This window comes from Hyperolius riggenbachi, chromosome 4 (assembly GCF_040937935.1).
Source record: "Hyperolius riggenbachi isolate aHypRig1 chromosome 4, aHypRig1.pri, whole genome shotgun sequence".
NCBI classification, from domain to species: domain Eukaryota; kingdom Metazoa; phylum Chordata; class Amphibia; order Anura; family Hyperoliidae; genus Hyperolius; species Hyperolius riggenbachi.
Window position 1 is genome coordinate 301,551,222 of NC_090649.1, and position 19,960 is coordinate 301,571,181.

The 19,960-nt window shown below is 45.8% G+C and overlaps 1 protein-coding gene across 1 annotated transcript in view; it reads left to right on the top strand.

Annotated features, from left to right (window-relative positions):
- Positions 1-19,960, top strand: part of ENPP3 (ectonucleotide pyrophosphatase/phosphodiesterase 3) — a 148,282-nt gene that overhangs the window by 111,645 nt on the left and 16,677 nt on the right. The window contains exons 21-22 of the mRNA XM_068231573.1: positions 6,114-6,249; positions 10,024-10,101. Of these exons, the coding sequence (XP_068087674.1) occupies positions 6,114-6,249; positions 10,024-10,101 (214 nt within the window). The remainder of the gene's footprint in view (positions 1-6,113; positions 6,250-10,023; positions 10,102-19,960) is intronic.

Here is a 19,960-nt window from a genome sequence, read left to right on the forward strand (position 1 = left end):
TGCAGCTCAAATCCCTGAATGAAAGCTCACCCTGCTGCAGCTCAAATCCCTGAATGACGGCTCACGCTGCTGCAGCTCAAATCCTTGAATGACGGCTCACCCTGCTGCACCTCAAATCCCCGATTGACGGCTCACCCTGCTGCAGCTCAAATCCCCGAATGATGGCTCACTCTGCTGCAGCTCAAATCCCCGAATGACGGCTCACTCTGCTGCAGCTCAAATCCCTGAATGACGGCTCACCCTGCTGCAGCTCAAATCCCCGAATGACGGCTCACCCTGCTGCAGCTCAAATCCCCGAATGTTGGCTCACCCTGCTGCAGCTCAAATCCCTGAATGACGGCTCACCCTCCTGCAGCTCAAATCCCTGAATGTAAGCTTACCCTGCTGCAGCTCAAATCCCTGAATGACAGCTCACCCTGCTGCAGCTCAAATCCCTGATTGAAAGCTCACCCTGCTGCAGCTCAAATCCCTGAATGTAAGCTTACCCTGCTGCAGCTCAAATCCCCGAATGATGGCTCACCCTGCTGCAGCTCAAATCCCTGAATGACGGCTCACCCTCCTGCAGCTCAAATCCCTGAATGACAGCTCACCCTGCTGCAGCTCAAATCCCTGATTGAAAGTTCACCCTGCTGCAGCTCAAATACCTGAATGTAAGCTTACCCTGCTGCAGCTCAAATCCTTGAATGACGGCTCACCCTACTGCAGCTCAAATCCCTGAATGTAAGCTTACCCTGCTGCAGCTCAAGTCCTTGAATGACGGCTCACCCTGGTGCAACTCAATGTGATGAATAGCGGAAAAGCCGCCGCGTGTTCTGACAATAAGGAGCCTGATTCCGCGTCTGACGCGTCGGTTTGTCCGCGTCGGCATGTGTCTCGGTTGTCTGGAACTAATGGTGCACATGGGAAGGATGGCGTGGGGGCCGCCGCGTGTTCTGACGGTCAGGCGGCGGATTCCGCATTCAGTGCGGCGGTTTCCCCGCAGCAACATGTGTCTGGGCTGTCTGGACCTAGTAGTGCACACAGATGGAGAGCTATGCGTGCGCGCGCTGCAAGACAAGCTCTTTATACAAATAGGAGGAAGATCAGCTGATCCCTGCTCAGTCTGTGATTGGTTGATGGGGGCTGGGCGGCGCTGTGGAGCGTTTTACTATATATATCTCCTGCTGTTCAGTTGCTGGTTGTCTGGCGTTGCGAATGCTTATGTGTTAGCACTCAGACCTTAGTCAGATCCTTTAGTGTGGTGGAACCAGGAGGACCTGGGAATCCACACTTAGCCAGTTACTGTATATCATCTGTGTTATTCTCTAGCATAGTTCTAGGGTGTTGAGATCACGGCCCTCACACCCCAGACTAGGAATACTATATATCATCTGTGTTATTCTCTAGCATAGTTCCAGGGTGTTGAGATCACGGCCCTCAGACCCCAGACTAGGAATACTGTATATCATCTGTGTTATTCTCTAGCATAGTTCCAGGGTGTTGAGATTACGGACCTCACACCTCAGACTAGACTTTGTTCTGATTTCTGTTATGACCTGTAGCTTTCCTGACTATCCTTCTGTTCTCTGATTTGGTACCTTGCATATCTGATACACTGTTGCCGACCCGGCCTGTATGACCTTCTGGCTGTCACCCTTCCTCAGGGTGTTCAGCCTTCCCGCAGGGGTCCCCTGCTCTACAGAAGGGATACTGCTCCTTGTCAGAATGGGGCTCCCTCCCCAGGTGTCCTTGACTGCTGTAGAGTCTTCTCTACTTATTGGACCATCTGCTACCCCGGTGGTCCAAAGGTTACTGTTGCACCAAAACACTTACACACCCAGGTGTCCAGAGGTTAGTATATTTGATTATTGGCGATTCTGCAGAGCCCCAATAATCAGGTATATCTGTATTCTTGGGGATACTGCAGATCGCCAAGAATCAAATTCTCTCTCTGGTTGCTGACACCAATCGTTACACTCAAATCCTTGAATGACGGCTCACCCTGCTGCAGCTCAAATCCCCGAATGACAGCTCACCCTGCTGCAGCTCAAATCCCTGAATGACGGCTCACCCTCCTGCAGCTCAAATCCCTGAATGTAAGCTTACCCTGCTGCAGCTCAAATCCTCGAATGAAAGCTCACCCTGCTGCAGCTCAAATCCCTGAATGAAAGCTCACCCTCCTGCAGCTCAAATCCCTGAATGTAAGCTCACCCTGCTGCAGCTCAAATCCCTGAATGACGGCTCACCCTGCTGCAGCACAAATCCCCAAATGACGGCTCACCCTGCTGCAGCTCATATCCCCAAATTACGTCTCACCCTCCTGCAGCTCAAAACCCTGAATGTAAGCTTACCCTGCTGCACCTCAAATCCCTGAATGACGGCTCACCCTGCTGCAGCACAAATCCCCAAATGACGGCTCGCCCTGCTGCAGCTCATATCCCCAAATGACGTCTCACCCTCCTGCAGCTCAAAACCCTGAATGTAAGCTTACCCTGCTGCAGCTCAAATCCCTGAATGACGGCTCACCCTACTGCAGCTCAAATCCCCAGCGTCGTTAAATACTATTGTTGTAGCAACTCAGAGGGAGATGTAATTCGGGGTCTGCCGATCACTAGATACTCTTGTGCGGGACGCGCACTGTAACAACTATATATGATATAGCACCTGGTGCCTAAATGACCTGCTTCATCATGGGGACCAGAACCACCTGGAAGGTATAAAGGGCCGAAAGAGACCAAAAAGCTCTCTATTTAAAAGCAATGCTAAATGTAATTTTGCCTTTCTAAAACAGAAGGCATTTACAATTATTCAGCAGTAAGTGAGCAACTGGGGTTTCCCATTATGCATCACTTCCAAATATGCAAAACATCTCTTTATGTTTCTGAAAGTAAGGCTGCACATCCAGAACTGCTGGTGTATAGTGAGCCTGTAGCTAATACATTTTACAGAACTACATCAATCCAACATACTTTGGAGGACTTGTTGGTCTCTTTAAACCATGAGCTGTCTGGGTATTCCTTAGTACTGGTCCAAGCCCTATTCCATAAAGCCATATAAATCCATACCATAAGGAACAAGAAGTCTGAACCATGCTGTATGTATGTTGGCAGCATCCCTCCCTAAATAACGACTTAAAAAAAAAAAAACACATTAGGCAGCGTTTTCCCCCAAAAAAACACATAACAGTGCAGGATTTTCTCAAAAAACAAAAACACATAATTAGGCAGATTCATGTTTCCCTACATAATTAGGAAGTGTTAACCCCCTAAAAACACATTAGGCAGCATCTTTTCCTCCCCTTCCCCCCCCAAAAAAAACCAAAACACTTTAGGCCATATTTTCTCCCTCCCACCAAAAAAGGAAACACAATAGGCCACATTATCCCTCCCCCCTCAAAAAAATGCCTTTAAAAATATCTAGATGCTTCAACTGAGACCTCACTTTCACTGTCCCTTACATTAGCAAGTGTTGTTATATGTACCAAAAGAGTATTCATAGCAAGTGCAGTATTTAGTATTCCTTTACTTCAGTATTTTTGTTTATTTAGAGACAGTAGATGTAAATCCTCTGAAAATTATACATCATTATAATTATTAATTTATGAGCAGATTATGCTGCCTGGCAGTTTTATTTTTACCTGAGGGTGACATCACCCACAACAGGTTTGATCTTCCATTACTGTGGTCAGATAAGACAGGTTTGATCATCTGTGCCTGTGCCAACTATCACATCATGCAGAAGACATTACAAACCAGCAGCCGATTTCATTTTAATTCGATATTCAAGCTAATGCGCATGGTCAATTACGGTAATGCCTGCTGCCCATTAATGTGATGATAATCACTGATAGAGCGAGTACCATATAAACAATCTGTCTCTCCAGATGATGTGCACATTTATGGTTAGCACAGATAAGTACTTTTATAGCGTAAATCTACTAAATGCATTATAGATTTTGCCCCCTCGAAGAGACCTAAAAAATCCAACAGTTGTCTGCAATTTTTTTTTTAATTAAAAACAGCTTGTCTATTGTGTACAGTGTACACTACCTCCAATATCCCAGTTTGTTTAGTCAGCTCTTACAATGATCATATATTAAACAGATCATACTTATGTGGCTTAAAGGGGCACTACAGCGAAAAACTGTAAAATTTAAAATATGTGCAAACATATACAAATAAGAAATACATTTTTTCCAGAGTAAAATGAGCCATAAATTACTTTTTTCCTATGTTGCTGTCACTTACAGTAGGTAGTAGAAATCTGACAGAAGTGACAGGTTTTGAACAAGTCCATCTCTTTATAGGGGATTCTCAGGGATATACTTGTTTTCAAAAGCACTTAGTGAAAGGCAGTTGCTCTGTCCAACTGCCAAAAAACTGTGTAGGAAGCAGGGAAGCTGGCCAGCATCATTGTTTAAATCCTTTCTAGGGAATATCATTATAAAGAATAGAAGCCTTGCTGAGAATCCCCTATAAAGAGATGGGCTAGTCCAAAACCTGTCACTTCTGTCAGATTTCTACAGCCTACTGTAAGTGAAAGCATTATAGGAGAAAGGTAATTTATGGCTCATTTTACGCTGGAAAAAAATGTACTTCTTATTTGTATATGTTTGCACATATTTTAAATTTTACAGTTTTTCGCTGTGGTGCCCCTTTCAGTTATATGGACACAGCAATGGGAGGGTTGCACAGAGAGGTATGGATAGACTGGCAGTGTACAGTGGCAACATAACTGATGATACCTCTCTGTGCAAACCTCTCATTGCTATCCATATAACTTAAGCCACGTGTTTTTGACAGGAAGAATGTCATCTCACTGCTGCCTACTGAACTGAAGGCCCAGAATCCTGATATCTGAATTTCCCACTGAGGATTCACATAGGTCCCTTTCCCTGGACTATGGGAATCCACTAAAGCAAATTCAAACAAGTCCTGGAGGGAAATTAAAATTTTGATTTCCAAACAATGGGCCTATGAGAAATTCAAATTTCTAATGCCGGGGAGCCCCCTCAGATGGTGGTGACTCAATGAATGTGGAAACTAGGAAGCATTCTGCAAATAAGGAGGAAGAACACAGAAGATTATTGGAAAATAGACGTAGTTTACAGCCCAGAATTTGAATAAAAATACTCCTAAAAAATACCTCCTTTCCTAGAATCCCACTGGCTTATTTAGTTTAAAAGCTAAAAACATAAATTTAATATTATTGTCTCAGCTGAATGACAGACTTCGGATGTGCTAAAGCTCCCATCTCGAGCTGTTGATCTTTGTATTTGTAATATTGTACCCCAATACCCAATGTACAGCTCCAGTCTGCTCCACTATAGCCACAAATTTACATTGTGGTCTATGGTAGCACCTAATTTCCTGAATGGACTTTGCATCCAAATTAACTAATTCGAGTCAAGGCAATGTCCGGCAATACATAAATTTGCATATGCATGCATTATTCCTATTCATTTCAGTGGCGTCAACAGCAGCTCCTAATGTACATAGTGCCATGGGAGTCTATGGTGCTCTTCCTAGTGTGGCTACACTGTTACTCAGTTAAATGCTATCGCATCCTCTGGGCATTAGCAGCCGGTAAGGAGAATCACAATTCAAAATTAAGGACATGTAATTTTCCAATCACAAGGACTCTGCCAGCATACTGTAATGTAAATCTGCTGCTTCTATGCTATTTCTCATACATAAAAATCTGTTCTATGCTATTTTCTTGCGGTATTTCATTTTTTACCAAACCAATAAAAATTTCAAAACTCAAAAGAAAACACGAGAATTAAAAATTACATTCAAAACACACAAAAGATACACAAAACTGCAGGTTAAATTTTGTGAATACATGCAACTGAAATGTGTTTGGGGTTATTACATACAGCAGACTACTTGTGCTGCTGAGAGATCATTCCAGGATGTGCTTTGAATCATTCTCTGTCTGCATCAGTCTTGTAATAAACAGTGTGACTACAAATATTCCCCCGGATAACCTGAAGTCAAATGACACTTCTTCCATTCCTCATATCAACATGAAACATTGAGGCATTCATAAATGACGGCAGGGAAAGCAGCTTCACTGCAGACATGATGTTTGTGGATCAGTAATATTTGTGTTCTATGACTGTTCACTACCAGGGTGAAGGCTCTTCTCTTCCTCCTACTCTAACAGACTGTCTGCGGTCTGACGGTAGAGTTCCAGAGGCAAGCAGCCAGAAATGTTCAGATTACAAGCCAGAGATGAACATTACCCACAGCTTCCTCCATCCTCCCAGTAAGTACTATTCTTCAAATAGGTATTGCAAAAGCCTTAATCATCTGGATGTGGCGAGGCGAGATGGCTAAACCCATTACAGAACTGTATTGACAGTTGTGGGTGTTCATGTGGACTGGCGAGTATTTCATATTGGTTCATTCATGTTAAAAAGATATAAACATTTTCTGAAAGATAAACGACGAGGTAAGATCAACTCACAAAGCTTAACTGTCTGCTTCTTATGAAGAACTTAGAACAGCTGGAACGAATTTTGCTTCCAAGACAACTTTTATTCTGGGAATTTGTAGATCTGAACTAAGTAACAAACATGCATCTCTTTTGCATCAAATTAGTCATAGTAAGAGGTACTGACCCCTACTGATTAATAAACCCACATAATAGACACAATCTAAAACAATCCTTTGGATGCTTTAAAATAATCTATTTTATTCAATTATTGTTTTCCAACTCTCCCATTTCATAAAATCATTGCAACTAAAGGTTTTTTTTCCCTGTCATCTAGTTCCCTTGACATAAGAGTGTTTCTGAGGGGCACCCCAATGTCAAGTAGTGAGTCAGAAATAGAATAGAAAAAGTCATTATCTTCTGAAAATAGTCATACAATAGGCAGGCCTCCTTCAATGGTTGCTCCTCTCAGTTGGGGTCCCCCAAGGCTCTGTTCTGGGCCCCTTGCTGTTCTCACTCTACACCGCCTCCATCAGCAAACTAGTATCCTCCCTGGGCTTCAACTACCACTTGTATGCAGATAACACCCAGACCTAACTCCCTACCACGGACCTCTCCACCACCACCATGGAGAAGGTATCCTCCTGTCTCTCGAACATCTCATTCTGGATGTCAGACAGGTTTCTAAAGTTAAACCTGGATAAAACAGAACAAATGTTTCCGCCCCATGCAGTCTTAACCTCACAAACATCTATGTCACTGTCAATGGTACAATCAGCCACATAACTGCACAAGCCTGCTGCCTGTCACCCTGTGTTTTCACCCTCCATTGCTAGGGCCTAAAATTTCCATTTATACAAAATCACTAAGATCCTCCCCTTCCTGACCCTGGACACTGCCAAACCTTTCGTCTATGCCCTCATCACCTCCCGCCAGGACTACTGCAACACCCTGCTGTCAGGCCTCTCTTTGAACCCCAGCCCAACACACACAATCCATTATGAATGCAGCAGCCAGGCTAATCTATTCCTCCCACCGTTTGGTCTCCACAACTCCCCTATGCAAATCCCTTCACTGGCTCCTGATCCGCTTCAGAATGAGCTTCAAGATCCTATGTCTGGCCTAAAAATATATACACAAGGCCTGCCTGACCTACATCTCTGACCTGGTAAGCAGAAACACACCTGGCCACCCACTTCCCTCCTCCAATGACCTTTTCTTAACAACCCCATGCATCTCGCATTCCCATGCGTGACTACAGGACTTCACTAAAGCTGCCCCCATCCTGTGGAACTCTCTCCCACTGCCCATCAGGCTTGCCACCTCCTTCAACACCTTCAAACAAACCCTCAAAACTCACCCTTTTCAAGAAGACCTACCCCACCTCACTAATGTCTCTTTGTCAGAACCTCTCAAGGCAGCCCTCTCCTGTCACCAACCCTCCCTTTAGAGTGTAAGCTTTTGGTAATATGTGTATCATAGTTGATTGTGCACTCTACCCACAGAATAATGTAAACTTGTATTATTGGGACTACTGCTCTAGTGTATGATCTGGCATTGTGTATCTTATTGCTCATTACCTGTATTGTGTTGTCTGTCACCCCCATTATCATTGTCTGTAAATGTATTAATTGTACAACGCTGCGTAATATGTTATGGCTATATAAATCCAATCTAATGATAATAATATCTAATAATAATAGGAGATGTCTTGTTGAGGGGATCTTACCCAATGCATTTGTTTGCAAAAGTATTTCTGAGGTCAGGGCCACTTTCAACTTGGATACAGCAAAAACACTAGCATGGCTACATTTAGAATAGGTTAGGGAAGCAAATGCTTATTATGTACAGACACATAGGGGTTAAATTACATAGCCGCACTATGCTGTAATGCATGTATTTATCCTACTGCGGACCACCACAGTATAAATCTACGGGGGGCAGGGGGCGCTGCGGTTCTGACCGGACATAATCTCTACGTCCCCTTGACCGCACGCCCCCGCCCGTCCCCGCCGCTGTCCGCGCTCGATCTCCGCCGCGATGTGCTGCCCTGCCACCTATATGACGGCAGAGCACTGTGAGCCGGGCAGGAGCCGTTTTCATTGGCTCCTGGCCATGTCATTCATGTAAGCCGTTCCCATTGGCCTACATGGAGTGACAGGGTCAGGAGCCAATGAAAACGGCTCCTGCCTGGCGCACAGCGCTCTGCCGTCACACCGACGGCAGAGAGAGCAGCCTGCGGCGGGGACAGAGCGGCGTGATCGTCGGGAGCGGCAGAGTTTAGTGGCGATTCGTCGGGAAGAGGCGGTTTACTGGACCAGCACCCTCTGGTCCTTAAAGGGAAGGTCCAAGCAAAAAAAAAAAAAATTAGATTCACTTACCTGGGGCTTCTACCAGCCCCATGCAGCCATCCTGTGCCCTCGTAGTCACTCACTGCTGCTCCAGTCCCCCGCTGGCAGCTTTCTGACCTCGGAGGTCAGGGCCAGATTGCGTACATTTTTACGCATTCCAGCTAGTGCAGGAACAAAAATGTACGCGTTTCACCACTAACGCGTAAAAATGTATGTGTTAATGTTCCTGCACTAGCGGGAATGTGTAAAAATGTATGCAATGTGGCCCTGACCTCCGAGGTCAGAAAGCTGCCAGCGGGGGACTGGAGCAGCAGTGAGTGACTACGAGGGCACAGGATGGCTGCATGGGGCTGGTAGAAGCCCCAGGTAAGTGAAACTCATTTTTTTTTTTTGCTTGGACCTTCCCTTTAAGGAGGGTGTTTATGCAAGTAACAGCTTACATTACAAATATAAGTATACTGTATAACACATAGAATAATTAGCAATCGAGCAGATAACAGGTAACTGTATAACATTTGTATATGCTTGTGCATTATCTGCTTGCTTGCCCATTATTTTACATGTTATATAATTAACATATGATACATTTTGAGCAGCCCATACTTTACCTGCCGCCATCCGCCTCTGTCTATGCACTATGTGGAGACAGGTCTGTGCCCTGTGTGGTTGCCGGTGCATTGCATCACACACACGCCCTACATGCTTTAATGCATTGCACCGACAACCACGTGGGGTGCAAATCCAGTAGGAGTGTGGAGACAGCGACAGGTAAAGCATAACTACACGGGGCACTGGAGAGGGGGGCACATTGTACACTAGGAGGGACAGCGGCCAGGGATTTCTGCCACGTTCGTGATTATCGCATGCCATTACTGCCGCATACCCGATCAAGCATGTTGAGCCGACATCTTGCAGCATGTTTGATCGATACATGCAACCAATTTTGCCCCGAACTTGAGCACATCGTCAGTCGTGCATGCTTTTGGCAACACTGATTTTCATCCAATTCGATAAAAATTATCAGATCGGATATTCAATTGGCCGCCAAATCGGAAGATGTATGGGCACCTTAAGACTTGCCAAAGTTTTTTTCTCCACAGAGATAACATCCATGTACACCATTGTGGCTCAGCGCTCTAGAGTTGCAAGGAACCAGCTGTGCAGCCATATAAAGAAAGAGTAATAAGTGAAAGTACAGATTTTAACCATGTTTCAGGTGTTTTTTTTCTAAACAATACTGGTTATTTTTTTACAGTCTTCAACAGCAGTGATATTGAACAGTTTGACTCGTTAATCACAAGCAACATTGTTCCCATGTACAGAGAATTCTTAAGTAAGTACTTTACTTGCATATTACGTATTTTACTTACATAGTACATATCTTTATTTTATGCATACTGTTTTATACTTTTGTTTCAAACGTACATCTTTGCCTTCAATTAACCTTCCTATAAGTAGAAAAAATAGGGATTGAAAAAACAATTTTAGGTCAGGGCTTTAGAGCATATTCACACTGGACACTGAAAAATTGATGCATTTTAACTGATCATTTGTTCCATAGCAGTGCATGTAATGTGAACTGAGCCATAGTAAGTTTATTGTGGAGTTAATGTCTCATAAATAAATGTTCAGTTTGAAACAAAGATATGAAATGCTTTTATTCAGAGCGTAACCACTTGCAGACTGCACATCTCTAGCACTCTAACCACTTTACCCCCAGCGGTACGGATATCTCCGTCCCTTTTTCCATCCTTTCACCCCCAGGGACGGAGATATCCGTACCTCCCGCCACTGCCCGTGCTCCCGCTCGCTCGTGCGCGTGCTCCCGCTCTCGTGCACGCCGCCGCCCGCTCGCCTGGAGATCAATGAACGGGAAAAACCATTCCCGTTCGTTGATCTAAGCCCCCGCAATGATCAGCTGCTTCTATGAGAAAAAAACTGTTTCCCAGCCTCCTAACACTTCCTGCAAGTGTACTTCCTGTACGCCTGCAGGTCGCATACACAAAAAGTTACTGTGGCCATCTGGTGGCCAAATAGTAAAACTACACCCTAAAGCATTTTTCACACACAAATACAATAGTTTTACACTAAAAATTAACTCATTACCTCCCACACTCCCCAATTAATTTTTTTTAGTAATAAAAAAAAAATAAAAAAATGTTACAATAAAAAAAAATACATAAATAGTTACTTTAGGGACTGAACTTTTTAAATATTTATGTCAAGAGGGTATAACATTGTTACTTTATAAACTATGGGCTTGTAATTAGGGATGGACGCAAAACTGAAAAACATGTACCTTTATTTCCAAATAAAATATTGGCGCCAAACATTGTGATAGGGACATAATTTAAACGGATTTATAACCGGGACAAATGGGCAAATACATTTCATGGGTTTTAATTACAGTAGCATGCATTAATTAAAAACTATAATGGCCGAAAACTAAAAAATAATGATTTTTTTTTCCACATTTTTTCCTATTTTCCCATTAAAACACATTTAGAATAAATTAATTCTTGGCATAATGTCCCACTTAAAGAAAGCCTAATTGGTGGCGAAAAAAACAAGATATAGTTCATTTCATTGCGATAAGTAATGATAAACTTATAGACGAATGAATGGAAGGAGCGCTGAAAGGTGAAAATTGCTCTGGTGCTCAAGGGGTAAAACCCCTCAATGGTGAGGTGGTTAAAGGATACATGAGACCAGGCCCGTTTTTAGCGCCGTGTGGCCCGTGCCGCCGCCCGGGGCGCTGTTGGGAGGTGGGCGCTGAAATGGAGGGGGGAGCCGGAGCCGCTGGGAGGGCAGCCCGACCTCTCCCTCCCTCTCCTGGGCCGCCCTCCGTGCTCCCCCCTCAGATGCAGAGCGCAGCAGCAGCAGCAGCCAGGGAGGAAGCGCTGTAAACAACATACCTTCCTGCGTTCCAAGCGCTGCTCTCTCGCCGCCGGTCTCTTCCTCTCTGCCGCCTATACGATGATGCACACACTAGTTCCGGCTAACAGGAACCAGCGTGTGCATCATCGTATAGGCAGAGAGGAAGAGACCGGCGGCGAGAGAGCAGCGCTTGGAACGCAGGGAGGTATGTTGTTTACAGCGCTTCCTCCCTCGCTGCTGCTGCTGCGCTCTGCATCTGAGGGGGGAGCACGGAGGGCGGCCCAGGAGAGGGAGGGAGAGGTCGGGTTGCCCTCCCCGCGGCTCCGGCTCCCCCCTCCATTATGGGGGACAGCTACCTATCTAACCTATGCTGGGGGCACCTACCTATCTATCCTATACTGGGGGGCACCTACCTAATCTAACCTACCCTGGGGGGCAGCTACCTATCTAACCTATACTGGGGGGCACCTGTCTAATCTAGCCTATACTGGAAGGGGGGGGGCAGCTACCTAATCTAACCTACGCTGGGGGGCACCTACCTATCTATCCTATACTGGGGGGCACCTATCTAATGTAACCTACCCTGGGGGACACCTACCTAATGTAACCTACCCTGGGGGGCACCAACCTAATCTAACCTATACTGGGGGGCAGCTACCCAATCTAACCTACGCTGGGGGGCACCTACCTATCTAACCTACACTGGGGGGCCCTACCTAATCTAACCTACACTGGGGGGCACCTACCTAATCTAACCTACACTGGGGGGCACCTACTTAATCTAACCTACGCTGGGGGGCAGCTACTTAATCTAACCTATACTGGGGGGCAGCTACCTAATCTAACCTACACTGGGGGGCACCTACCTAATCTAACCTACACTGGGGGGCACCTACTTAATCTAACCTACGCTGGGGGGCAGCTACCTAATCTAACCTATACTGGGGGGCAGCTACCTAATCTCACCTACGCTGGGGGGCACCTACCTATCTAACCTATACTGGGGGGAACCTACCTAATCTAACCTACACTGGGGGGCACCTACTTAATCTAACCTACGCTGGGGGGCAGCTACCTAATCTAACCTATACTGGGGAGCAGCTACCTAATCTAACCTATACTGGGGGCACCTACCTAATCTAACCTATACTGGGGGGCAGCTACCCATCTAACCTATACTGGGGGGAACCTACCTATCTAACCTATGCTGGGGGCAACTATTCTGGCTACCTATATTAGAGGCACCCACCTAGCTAACCTGTACTGGGGCACCTACCTAACTAACTTATACCGGGGGCGCCTGCCTATCTAACCTATACTGGGGGCAACTATACTGGCTACCTATACTGGAGGCACCTACCTGGCTAACCTATAGCGGGGGCAACTATACTGGCTCACCTATGTCTGGCTACCTATACTGGGATACCTATTCTTGGCTACCTATACTGGGGGTACCTATACTAAGTGCAACTAGACCTGGCTAACCTATACTGCGGGCACCCATACCTTGCTTGGGGGGGGGGGCAATTTTTACACACTCGCCCTGGGTGCATTTTAGCCTAGAAACTGCACTGCATGAGACCAGCAGAAAAAGAAAAGGCACTCACCTGGGGCTTCTTCCAGCCCCTAGAAGTCTATCAGGTCCCATGCCGAGGTTCTGCTCTGCTCCAGGCTGCTGCTGTTTCCTCCTTAAGGCCACAACCTTCGGTCTGCTGTGCATGCACGGGTGCTCTTGTGATCATGCTCATGTGCCTGGGAGTGTTTTGCATTTGCGCCGTTCACAGACACTTGAACTGCACAAGTGCACTCCTGGTCATGGGAGAACAATCACAAGAGGTGCGCAACACGCCTGCGCAGAAGACCCCAAACCGGCTGAGGGTCGTGATCTCATTTTGGGAATGGACAGGAGGACATCGGGAAGGCAGGTTATGAGAAGAACAATACGTTTTCCTGAGATGATCTAGCACTTTGGACTTTTTGGTGTTGTGCCAGGGTGGCTGTGCACACCTCTGCCGAGTTTAGTCTACCATGTGTATGATTCTTAAAGCCTTGCCAGGCAGCTGTACACAAAGTAAAGATTCTTGTCTGGGTCAGCCCCAAATAAAAATGATGATGTTATAGTAGCAGGTGAAATTATGTTCATTATTAGTTTATTAGGAATATATTCCACATTTTTACAAACAGGCAATTATGCACCGCACAGGGACAATGCAGAAGGTGACTTATAGTAGATCAAAAATTATACAAACACAAGTAAAAGCAAAAACATTGGTCACATTGGTCACATGGTATGTCTATAACTTACGTGGAAAAAAACAATAGGAACAGCGTAGTGGAAAGGGGGGAAAGCATAATAACATTTAGAATATTAACCTCCAGGACATGTAGGCAGGGAGTTTAACATAGACCTATACAGATAATGCATAAGAGTGCAGACCCTGCAGGTCAGTGCAAGAAAGCCAAGGCTGCCAAGTAAATATTTCCATTGTATCGTTGTCTTTCTGATATCAAGATGTCAGTAAAAATATGTGTCGTAAGGTCCAGGGAGAGGGAGGGTTGAAGCCACTGTCTAGCTATATGTAGTTTACCCACCTTAGAAATTATGTTAATTTTAAAAGAATGTGCCCATAATTTAGATTAATATGAGAATAAAAATTAATGCATTGTCTAGCACAATTCTCTGATTGTGTACATTTGTGCTATCTGATAATCTTCAGCTTTGCAGCTGAGATTTTGTTTGGATTTTTAGTGCTTATCCTAGTTGATCAGTTATTGCTAATGATCCCCTTCTCTTTCCAATAGCGTAATCCTAACTTCCCATCTTGTAAACTCAACCCTAATCTTACTTCCATTCTCAAAGTTACAGTAAACTCTTCCTGTTGCCTTACCTTAACCTTCTGTAACGATTGTGGAACTTTCCCCGTGATCAGCGCACAACGCGTGCGCTGACACGGCGGAAATCCTCCACAAGCGTATAATTTGCAGGAACCCAGCAAAAGGTGCTACGCACCCGTAGAGGGAAAATTCCTGTCGGCAGATGGCGCTGGGGAGTGCAGAGGAACCAATCCTCTGTACCTCCACAAATGCCAGACAGGAATTGTACAAAACGCAGAACGCAATCGCAAGAGAGGCGATTGAGAATGAGCAAAGGGACAGGTTGTATGTGTGTGTGCCAATCCAGTCGCCACCCCGCAACCGCACACACACACAACAGCAGATATGAAATAGGAACGCGATCGCGAGAGGTGCGATCGCCAGACAAGACACAAGGCAGATCAGAACAGAATACGAGGTTAGCAAAGGCACAGCAAATAATACAATGAGGAGATACGGAAAATAACAAATGCTAGCTAACCGCGAACACCGCACTCATTCGCAACAGTGCACGCGGTTATGCGCGGTCTCCACGTGATAAGCACAATAGAGACAAGCACGCCTAACTAACCATTAACAGACAAACATGAAACAGAGGACGCGAGCGCTTGCTTAACGGTTACCTCACCGAGCCTCCAGCAAGCGTAGCAGACAGACACACGAAAACAGGGACAAGCGAGAGATAGGATCCACAGCACTAGCGAAAAGTGGCTAGCGCGATCCAAGTACAGAGTAGCAGAACAGAAGGATCCCCAGCGCCAGCAAAAAGTGGCCAGCGCGATCCCAGAAGACAGAACAGAAGGATCCCCAGTGCTAGCGAAAAAGTAGCTAGCGCGATCCCAGGAGACAGAACAGAAGAGATAGCTGGTAGCAACCGCTGCACCAGCTATACTCCAAGAACAGAGATCAGAACCATTTCCTGTCAACCACCATAGGGACAGGACAATGGCAAACAGGCAAGACAAGACAGAACAGGCAATACAGATAATACAATCCTAACAGCACTAGGGAAATCTGCCTAGCGCAGATTTAGGAATTACTCTAAGCTGATGTTCAAACAGAGAGCAAGGCTGACACCCCACCAGGAGTGTTACATAGGACGAAATCCTTATGAACAGCGAAGCATTGTGGGAAAGACATAGTACTTATAGTACACGCCTCCAATGAATGTGGCCAGGCAATTTGCATGACAACGTATGCAAATTCCTCTGCAAGCACAAGCTGCAAAACTGACAGAAGCTGTTCTTTCCAGAGTCCTGCAGCATGCAAACCTACACAATGGTCAAAAGGCTGGCTGCCTGCACAGGCAGCTGAGCAAATCATCACAGTACCCCCCCCTCCAGGGTCGAATTCCAGACGACCCTCAAAACTGCTATTAGCAACAAACTCAAATTGAAGACTCATGAAGGTCAGGACAGCCCGACAAGGTCCAATTCCAGAGTCAGTCCACCCGAAACCGACCTCATCGGAAACAGAAGCCACCGAAACATGCCTATCAGTACCACCAGTCTCAGTATAACACCCATCAGGACTGTGAACGCCAGAGAAGAAGCCATCGACACCCTCTAGACAATACCCACCACCTTCCAAGGAGTGTCCGAAAATACCAAACCTGCCACAATACCTGTTCGAAGTGTCTCTTACAACACAAAAGCCACCGTTGATCTTATCCAGGGGACCAAGCAAAATTTCTCCCGGAATCTCCCAGAACCTTTTGAAGCTCCACAGAGATCCCAAGAGGGCAGAACAATCACCAGGCTCACATGGAGAATTACCAAGAACCCCCATGGAACCAATGACAATTCTGGATTCAGAATTACGAGGACACCCATCAAGATCAAGACTTTCAGTGACCACTTCTGGGCATGCAAGCAGGCAGGCTAAATCAGAGCATGTCTCCACCGAGGAAGCATCTGAGTACGCTGGTAACCGAGGCACACTTGGGCTTTCTGGGTCACAGAGCACACTGGGGTACACCAGCACAGGAGAAACCTCAGGACATGTCGGGGAACTGCCAACCTCAGAGTCCGGCACGAGGAAACCAAAACCAGAACTGGGCAGAGAATCATCACGAGCAATGGTCTCAAGCACTGGACTTTCAAAAGAAGACTCGGATTCAAATTCGGAAATTTCTGTAACTGTAATATCATCATTGACTACACATGACTGAAGCTCCACCAGAGCTGAAAAGGTAGCCAGCAAGGCAGCAATGCCTACGGAAGAGGGCAACACCTCAGAAAGACTTGGGGGACAGGAGACATCTCCTACAAGTTCTGCACCCTTTGGGAGGAACTCGGAGACCTCCAGAACATCAATCAAGACCTCAGGAACATCATTTTTCAAGTTTTCTAGGAAGGATTCTGAACTATCCATGTTACAGGGCAAAACTGGAACTTTATTTTGTGGACAGGGCAGATGTCCCAGGAATGGTTCCACCATAACCTGAGACTGGATCTCATCATCATGAGGGGAATGTACAGGTATATTTACTGGAACACACACTGACTCCCTAACTTCATTCTCACTGTACCCAGAATTCTGTGTGGCAGTCAAACTAGCTTTAAACTCCAAAACTGCAGAAAAACAAGTAAAAATAGCAGCAATACCTAGACGAGCCTCTAGTGGCAGGGCAGGAGATATTGTACAAGGCAATGTTGACTCATCCAGAGTACAGGGTGGAGAGTCAAAACTTCCCTCAGAGCAAGAAAGGGACTCACAAATGTCAGTGTGATTGGACATCATATTGTTATTCATGGTACAGGGCAGGTTCAGAGAAAGCGTCTCTGAATAAGGCAAAGAGGGTTCAGCATCAGATTCGCAAAACCGAAGCGCTGTCTCACTCTTAGATTCGGCTAACAATGTCGAATCCGAGGAATCAGAACGCAAAACCTGTGAATCAAAATTCACTTTAGGTTGTGAAACTGACGCTTCTATAGCGCAAACCTCCGCGATCTGCGGAGCAGACTGCCAGGCATCTAGGACCGAAACGTTGGAGCAACTGTCCCCAGGCAACGGGCCCTTACAGGTGTGAACAGGGTGAGACAGAGACTCATATGCAGAAGAAATAGTGACATCAACAGGACAAACTTTATTAGGCATATTAAATTTACTTTTGACGCTGCATAGTCGAGAACTTTTCCCCATAGCAGGGTCACAGACGGAAGATCTCAAAGATCTGTTTCTAAATGACAAAGGATCCCACACATCCTTGAGGAAACCGGCAGACTCATGCCGATCACAATCTGCAGGAACATCCGAGAAACAGGCATCAGATCGCACAGATTCAAACTGCACATTGTCAGGAGCGAATCCTTCAGGATTCGCACAGGAATCAACCACAGCGGCACACTCATTTATTTCAGATTGCACAAAGTCAAGACTTACATGCTTTACCCCAGAAAGGCAGGAACAATCATCCGACCACGATGTCTCTTTATTGGAATCAATTGGTTGGTGTGTGTGCAACTCATCCAAAATCGTTTGCCATACATAGATCACCAGATCCACATCATCCTTGTCACATTCATCGGAATCAATCAGAAGGTACATAGAGTCAAGACAAGCATTCAAGACATCTTCGCTTTTTGCGATGTAAAAATCGCAAAAGGCTTTCCAATCAAAATCGAATTCCTCCAGCAAGGCCCCAACATCCCAGGAAGCAAATGGGGGTTCAAACAGGCCAGTATCCAGAAAATCTCCATAGGGTTGGAGTTCAGGAAAAAGAACAGATTTTTTAACTGCTTTAATGTAGTGTGCGATCCTACCTATAGCAGGATCCACATAAGCTTTGGATTGGGGCAAAAAAGCCGGAGACGGAACAACATCATTACAAACATCAATAGGAAGTGTTTTATTCCGATGCTTGCGTCCTTTAGTTTTTCTCTTTTTCGCCACTTTGCATGTCTGCTGTTTAAAACCTGAAGTGGCAACAGACACATTGAACTGATTGTCATACTGAAAAGTTTTGCATGGAAGGGAAAGATCAGCTGACTTATCAGCAGCTACACACTCAATCAGAGCAGGTGGTAAGCCAGACAGTTTAAACCAGTGAGAGAATATCTCTGCAAGCAACTGATACAGATTACCATTCCAAGAATTGATTTTTAACAGATTATATGCCCAGGTGAACAAATCGTCTTTTAAGAGCACATAGGCAAACAGAAGAGCCGACGTGGACGGATCAGAAATCTGAAAGGTGGGATTCAGACAAAACCTCACACATTCAGAAAGAAATTCCGCCTTGGTCTCTGAATTAAGCCTTTTAAAGCTCTTAAAGACACAGGACCCAAACTCGACAAAATCGTACAAATCGGAATTTCCGTCTACACTGGGGTTTTGGGTTGGGCTGTTCATACTGTAACGATTGTGGAACTTTCCCCGTGATCAGCGCACAACGCGTGCGCTGACACGGCGGAAATCCTCCACAAGCGTATAATTTGCAGGAACCCAGAAAAAGTGCTACGCACCCGTAGAGGGAAAATTCCTGTCGGCAGATGGCGCTGGGGAGTGCAGAGGAACCAATCCTCTGTACCTCCACAAATGCCAGACAGGAATTGTACAAAACGCAGAACGCAATCGCAAGAGAGGCGTTTGCGAATGAGAATGAGCAAAGGGACAGGTTGTATGTGTGTGTGCCAATCCAGTCGCCACCCCGCAACCGCATACACACAACAGCAGATATGAAATAGGAACGCGATCGCGAGAGGTGCGATCGCCAGACAAGACACAAGGCAGATCAGAACAGAATACGAGGTTAGCAAAGGCACAGCAAATAATACAATGAGGAGATACGGAAAATAACAAATGCTAGCTAACCGCGAACACCGCACTCATTCGCAACAGTGCACGCGGTTATGCGCGGGCTCCACGTGATAAGCACATAAGAGACAAGCACGCCTAACTAACCATTAACAGACAAACATGAAACAGAGGACGCGAGCGCTTGCTTAACGGTTACCTCACCGAGCCTCCAGCAAGCGTAGCAGACAGACACACGAAAACAGGGACAAGCGAGAGATAGGATCCACAGCACTAGCGAAAAGTGGCTAGCGCGATCCAAGTACAGAGTAGCAGAACAGAAGGATCCCCAGTGCCAGCGAAAAGTGGCCAGCGCGATCCCAGAAGACAGAACAGAAGGATCCCCAGCGCTAGCGAAAAGTAGCTAGCGCGATCCCAGGAGACAGAACAGAAGAGATAGCTGGTAGCAACCGCTGCACCAGCTATACTCCAAGAACAGAGATCAGAACCATTTCCTGTCAACCACCATAGGGACAGGACAATGGCAAACAGGCAAGACAAGACAGAACAGGCAATACAGATAATACAATCCTAACAGCACTAGGGAAATCTGCCTAGCGCAGATTTAGGAATTACTCTAAGCTGATGTTCAAACAGAGAGCAAGGCTGACACCCCACCAGGAGTGTTACATAGGACGAAATCC